At 36.7% G+C, this 7,021-nt stretch overlaps 1 protein-coding gene across 1 annotated transcript; it reads left to right on the forward strand.

Annotated features, from left to right (window-relative positions):
* The first annotated feature begins 1,454 nt into the window (after positions 1 to 1,454).
* On the forward strand, positions 1,455 to 2,819 carry MMGT1 (membrane magnesium transporter 1). The gene has a single exon (XM_074194915.1). It carries the CDS (start codon positions 1,675 to 1,677, stop codon positions 2,068 to 2,070), a length of 396 nt encoding a protein of 131 aa, XP_074051016.1. The 5' UTR covers positions 1,455 to 1,674; the 3' UTR covers positions 2,071 to 2,819.
* Positions 2,820 to 7,021: the final 4,202 nt, after the last annotated feature.

The raw sequence follows: 7,021 nt of genomic DNA on the forward strand, positions 1-7,021 counted from the left end.
ATGTATTCCCTAGGTGTATTATGGGTTGGGTACCCCTATTTACACAGTATCTACCATATTTTAAAGGAAAAATATAATTGAAAAATGTGTATCTTTTTCCTCTTGCTAGAAAAGGGGGGATAGACTAGGTGTCAAATAATGCCTGTGTTTTCATTCACAGTTCAAGTATTTCTTTTATTCAGCTATACTTCTATGTTGTTGGGTACAGTTCTAAATATGTGGGTAAGTGTATGGAGAGTATGGGATAGTTTAGCATTGTTAAAAAATCAAAACTATTAAAAATAATGAAATTTATCAACCTTTCAAAATAAATACGAGGAAGAGAATGGAGGCAGAAAGAATTTTTAGAAAATTACTGCAATATAAGTCAATGTTAAAGGATCTCTTAGGAGGGTTCTGGTGGGAATAGAGAGGATGCAGGAGATATTGTAGAGAGAGAGTTGGCAGGATTTGGTAACTCGATGACAGGGAAGGAAGTAAAAATTTTGTATAAGGGAGAATGAGAAAATGGTTGTTGCCACTACACGAAAATATCAAGTCCAGGAACAACAGTAAATTTAGAGGGAAAGATAAAAATTTGAGGTACAATTGGATGGAGAAACATCTATAATATATTTAAATATATCTAATTTATGTAGCTTTCTAGTCTTCTCCCGGGTTTCTCCTTAGTCCTTTTCACTCTTCCTTGAAAAAAATTAAATCTTATGTTATCTCTATAAACATTACATATATAAACGTATATATACATATTATATAGAATATTAAAATAATTTATATCTGAATCTTTTCCTAGATTTCTACCATGGTTCTTTGTATACTCTTACTCTACAATTTTATTCACTCCTAAGGTTTCAAAAATTATCTTCAAAATGACATTTACACACACATATATACCAACACATATATATATAATTTTTTGAGATATAATTACAGTATTTTGAAAAGTTAAAATTTCCAATACTTTGGTATATACAGTATCTTGAGATTGTAATTTTTGATATACGCAATATTTTGAAATTTTATATACAAATTTAGGTAATTTGGGAGCCATTTTGATGGAGATAATTTTTGAAAAATTAGGAGTGAATAAAAAAATTGTAGGGAATGGGAAGCGAAAGCCGGGCCAGGGAAGCTGGAGAAAACAAGCTGTAGCATTAAGGGTCGGTTCTAAAAGGGACTTCGATACCGCAGTATAAATACTACATATTATTATTATTATTATTATTGTCTAGTAGCTATTTTACATATAAAATGGCAAAATTAAACCACAGGAGTAGGGAAGGCGAGACAGACCAGGCAACGCCCTTTGCGCGGCGTCGGACCACACGGGTCAGGACATTATGACGTAAATTGTTCAAGCGTTACGTGCTGCAGAGGACTGAGAGGTCGAGGATTGGATGGGGAGGACGGAGAAAGGAAAAAAAAGCTACAGGAAGTCGCGACACCTTAGAATCTCGCGTCCTTTCCCCCACGCGTCCCCCTCCCTTCTTTCTGCCTTGGCTGCTTCCTCCTTCCGGTCCCTTCTCCCGCCCCCTCTCCTTCTCTCGCTTTCCATTCGCCGAACGTCGTGACGCCATTACTTAGCGCCGCGAGCGCCGGGCGCGGGAGGCGTTGCGTAGTCGTCTCAGTCACCATCATAGTTGCCGTCGCTGCTTCCTCCGCTCCTCGGGAATCATGGCGACTTCGCTGTGGAAAGGGCTGGTGGGGCTGGGCCTCTTCGCGCTGGCCCACGCTGCCTTCTCCGCTGCGCAGCATCGTTCCTATATGCGCCTAACGGAAAAGGAAGATGAAGATCTACCCATCGACATCGTCCTCCAGACGCTGATGGCTTTTGCCGTTACCTGTTACGGTATAGTTCATCTTGCCGGAGAATTTAAAGACATGGATGCTACTTCAGAACTGAAAAATAAGACACTTGATACGCTAAGGAACCACCCGTCCTTTTATGTATTTAACCATCGCGGTAGAGTGTTGTTCCGGTCCTCAGACATGGTGTATTCTTCCAACCAAGATGCTTTGTTGTCGAGATCCACAGTGAAGTTACGAAAACTTGAACCCCTGCGTCGTTAAGATTATTCATGTTACAGTAACCCGGAAAACGGAGACATCATATTGGAGTTTGGGGTATAAACCGGTTTTTAAGATATCTACAAGCAGACTTTATACTATAAATATAACCGAGGACTTCGTTTGTACACTGTTAATTGAAATGGCTGAATTGTGACTTGGCAATGCAGTATATAAGTTATTGCGACAATTATACTGTGAAATGTGACTGACCTTTCATACCTTAAACACTGTTTCAGTTGATTTTTTTTCCCACTTAAAAACAAACTCATTTTTTCAAAGTCAGACACTAGAAAAATTTCATCGAAGAACAATGGACTGTTTTGTAGCAATTCATTTTCTTTGGTTTGCTTATTCGACAATTTTAAGGCTTTTTTGTGTGTGTGTGTGGAAATACTGTGTGGACTACTGAATTTTACATCAGAAGGGTGGAAAAAGCTGTTGGTCTTCAGTTTTTAGGGTTAAATGTGCTGTAACTGCTTAACTGCGATGGTCCTTTGAGACCAAAATGTTGGCTTTTCGGGTTTTTTCCCCCAGACCCTTCAAAAGTGGTTAGTTCCTTTCAGTTTTATCAGTGACTTTCTTCTCCCAACTCTCACCTCCAAGCTGCACCTCCATCAATCGAAGATAACTCATGTTATTCTTGAACCTCTCTGGAACTTTATTCAAATATGCTATTTTACTGGGCACTTTTGTGGCAGAGATTATTTGCCCTAACAGAAATTTAACTAACAAGCGCAACTAGCTTAAAGGTACTTGTGTTGCTTTCCTTCTCTGTAAGAATGTTTACTATTTATTTATGTAATTTATTTAGAAGTTGAGGATAAATTGAACTTTTTTTATAGCTCAGCTAATCAATTTTTCCCATTGCTAATTGTTTTTTAAATATTAACTTATTTGTAATTTACTAAAACAGTGGGTAGACTCATTGTATGAAGAGTTCCTCTTAAATTTTTAAAAAGAATTGGAATATGTTCCAGGAATTTGGAATTAATATTTATACTTAATTGTTTAAAGTAAAATCTAATAATATTACACAGGTTATGATTTATAGTAGGCTGATAAGAGTTTTATCATTTTACATATTTGAAGGTGAAGATGAATTTAACTTGATTTCTATTTTATATTATGAAGTAATTGTTCTCTTTTCTTAAGAGAAAACTGGATCTTCAGTCCTTTGCAAAGGCCTCTTTTCTCTTCCATAATTCATTTTTCAGTATGTATTATGAAGTTACAGTGGAAGCATTACTTCCTTGAAGAAAAGGGTCATTATTTTTTTTTTAGTTTTTGCAAGGCAATGGGGTTAATTGGCTTGCCCAAGGCCACACAGCTGTCTGAGGGCAGATTAGCTGCCCCCAAGGGTCATTACTTGATGCTTGACAGAATGTTTCTTTAGATTTAAAAATGATTTCAGTAATAAAATTACAGACAGTATCATTGAAAATTTTCTGCTGGCACAACCCTGGCTCTTCTTTTCTGAACCTAAGCAACTGGAACTCAATTATAATGCCAGTGAAATAAGGGCAGCTAGGTGGCGCAGTGGATAGAGCACCGGCCTTGGAGTCAAGAGTACCTGGGTTCAAATCAGGTCTCAGACACTTAATTACCTAGCTGTGTGGCCTTGGGCAAGCCACTTAACCCCATTTGCCTTGCCAAAAAAAAAAAAAGAAATGAGTTTAAATCCGGATTTATGAGGCTGAAATGTGATTAAAATCAAGACAATGTGGGAAAAGGGTTTTTCAGAATGAATATTTTAGTGCTACTTTTTATGAAGTACTTTCTTCCCTTTGCCTTGGTTCTCAAAGATGCCAGTTTTTGCTTTAATTCTAAGTATCATGAGAAATGAGTAAGAAATACTATCTAGGGAACCATTATTGCGGTAAAAAAATAAGTGTCAGTAGTTTTGAATGAGTCTGATATTTAGATTTGATTGTTCTAATTGTTTTGTTTCTTTTCCATCGAGTGTTGCCCAACCCTCTTGATACATTTTTGGGCATTCTGGGTAATGGGTGCTTGTGCCCACTTAGCTTTACTAAACATTTTTAGGAATGTGTTTGTCACAGACAAACTGTTGGTCTTGCTATGTAATATATTTATTTAAGTCCTAGTTTAAACTTATAGTGTTGTATTCAATCATCAATTATTTATTAAATATCTACTATGTACCAGGCAAATCCTTCTACAAGAATTTATATTCTCTTGGGGAGGTAACACTTTAGAAATATAAGCCTATATAGAAATAAGAAAGGGAAAGCATTAATAGTTTGAGGACTGGTAGAAGGTGTTGCTTGAGTTAAATCCTGAATGAAGTAATGGATTCTTAGAGCTGGAATCAAGGTGAAGCAGACAGCCTGTGGTGATTAGAGATGAACTGTGTATTGGGAGGAAGTTATAATCCCAATTTGAGTGTTGGAAGGTTAGAAATGAATAATTAGACTATATTTGAGGTCAAATTATAAAAGGTTTTAAAAGTAAAACAATGGATTTTTAAAATTTTTATTTTCTTGTTCCAAATTCTCTCCCTCTCAACTTCCATGTCCTTTATTCATTGAGAAAGTAAGAAAAAAACCAGTTACATATATACATATGAATGTGAATATATATATATATATATTCAGCCAAATTCACATTAGCCACCCCCCCTCCAAAAAAAACCCCACAACTACATATGTGCACTCTATCCCTTCACCTCTCTTTAGGAGAATGTTTCGTGGATAAGTCCTCTGTAATGGTTTGGTTCCATTGTGTTTATAACAGTCTAAATCTTTCAGAGTTGTGAGTTTCCATTTGATTCTAGTATCAATAGGGAGTCACTGATGTTATTTGGCAGGGAAATTATATGGTTAAGTATATTTTAGAAAAATAGCTTTGATAGCTATATAGAGAATGGAGTGGAGTGGGGTGAAACTTGAGGCAGGGAGATAAAGTAGGCAAGAAGCGATGAGAGCTTGAACCTAAGGATAGTGAGAGGGAAATAAATGTAAGGGATGTGGAAGGAAAGATAGAAAAATTTGGTGAATAGTTAAATATACAGGATGAGCAAATGAGGGTGATGATGAAGTTGTGAATTGTGATCACTAGAAGAACGTCAGGTATACTCCATAGAAATAAAGAATTTATGAATAAAGTTTGGTGGGAAAACAGTTAATTCTTTTTTGGAAAAAGGGAGTTTGAGATGCCCATGGGACATCCATTTTGAAAAACCGAAATTAGTTATGTATGAAATTGGCAATCAGGAAAGAGATGGATTGGATAGATAGATTTTGGATTCATCTGCCAAAAGGCGTTCACTGAGAGAGTATATTTAAAAGGAGGCCTAGGATAGAGCCTTGATGTATACTTACATTCCTTACAGAGCCTATATCATGGCCTCCAGGTGAATGATTAATGATGATGAAATTAGGAGACTAAGGAAAACCAAGAGACAAATAGTGTCATGAAGAGGGAGAGGATTAAGAAAAGGCTAGTAGGTTTGGCAATAATTTCAAATATTAAGGTCAGAAACCGGGTTGAAAAGGTTTGAGAAGGGAGTAAAAAATGAAGTATACACAAGAGGTATTAATTACTTTTTCTTGGAATTTGCCTGAGAAAGGCAAAAAAAGGATCCTATGAAAAATCGGTTTTAGAGCTGGAAAAGAACTTTAGATGCCGTCCAGTTCAATTCCCTCATTTTATAGATGAAGAAATTGAGGCACTTAGCTCTTTAGGTGTTGGGGCAGACATGAAACATGTCTTCTTGATCCCATGTCCAGAGATCTATGCTATTATTCCATGCTTCCTCTGTAATAGCTTCAAGAAATGACAGGGCCTAGTCAAAGTGTTTTTAAGGGTGAGAGAGGCAGTAGGAAAGGGAACTGTAGATAGGGAGAGCCTGTTGATAAGAGGAAAAAAAGGAAAGAAGCATGTATATAGTGCCTATCTACAATATATTAAACAATATTTACAAATATTGTCTCATTTGATCCACACTGTGGTAGGGAGGAGGTGGAGGGGTGTATGTGCTATTATCCCCATTTTATAGTTGAGAAAACTGAGGCAAACAGTTTAAGGAACTTGCTCAGGGTCACACAGCTAATAAGAGTCTGAGCCACATTTAAACTTAAGTCTTCTTGATTTCAGCCCAACTCTATACATTGCTGTTTTTGATGAAGCTAGGAGGAAATGGATCATTTCTATCCTGGGCAAGTTACTAGGTAATTACTAGAATTGGCCTCATTAAAGAGATAGATCACCTCTTCATCTAATACTGCTGAAGTAAAGAATAGAAGAATGAGGATAGGGATTTTAGATGAAGAGAAGATGAATAGGGTGCTAAACAGAATAGTTTCTGTTTTCTTAATGAAGTATAAGGAGAGATGAAGGACAGGATAGAATGGAAGGGAATTTTGAAAAGAAGGTTCTGAATTATCCTTTTGAAAGAAAAGGCTTTTAGATTTGTCAGTTAAGTGACTTAATTGACTTAAGTCAGTTGGTGACTTTTACAAGACTTGTTTAAGTTAATCTCAGGGAGAGTACTGAATTTTTGAGAGACTGGATGGTGAATATCAGATATGGACTACTTTTTTGTAGTAGACATCAGATTTAGACTACTTTTTCAGGACATATGGACGTAAGAGGAGAAAGATGAGATGGCAAATGGATGAAGTGGTAAATTAAAAATAAGACTTTTAGTAAGCAGAGGGGAAGGACCCAGTGGATCAGAGAGAGACTGAGTAAAGAATAGTGAGATTCTAGTGCAGGGTCCTCTTTTTTTCCTGCCATTGGCCATTTGTTTATTTTTAACATCATTTGTATGCTACATGTAGGCAAACAATTAGTTCACCCCTAAAGAGCGCCAAAATGTATTGAATTTCTAGTCCCTGCCTGCAGTTGCCTTGGCAACACCAGACCAATATGGCTTGTGGGCCACAGGTGCCCTGCCTCTGTCTAGAGAAAACATGAGGGAATGACATCA

The sequence above is a fragment of the Macrotis lagotis genome, chromosome 7 (genome assembly GCF_037893015.1).
Source record: "Macrotis lagotis isolate mMagLag1 chromosome 7, bilby.v1.9.chrom.fasta, whole genome shotgun sequence".
NCBI classification, from domain to species: domain Eukaryota; kingdom Metazoa; phylum Chordata; class Mammalia; order Peramelemorphia; family Peramelidae; genus Macrotis; species Macrotis lagotis.

Coding starts and splice junctions, on each gene's coding strand:
- MMGT1 (XM_074194915.1), top strand. CDS start 1,675: ATGGCGACTTCGCTGTGGAAAGGGCTGGTGGGGCTGGGCCTCTTCGCG.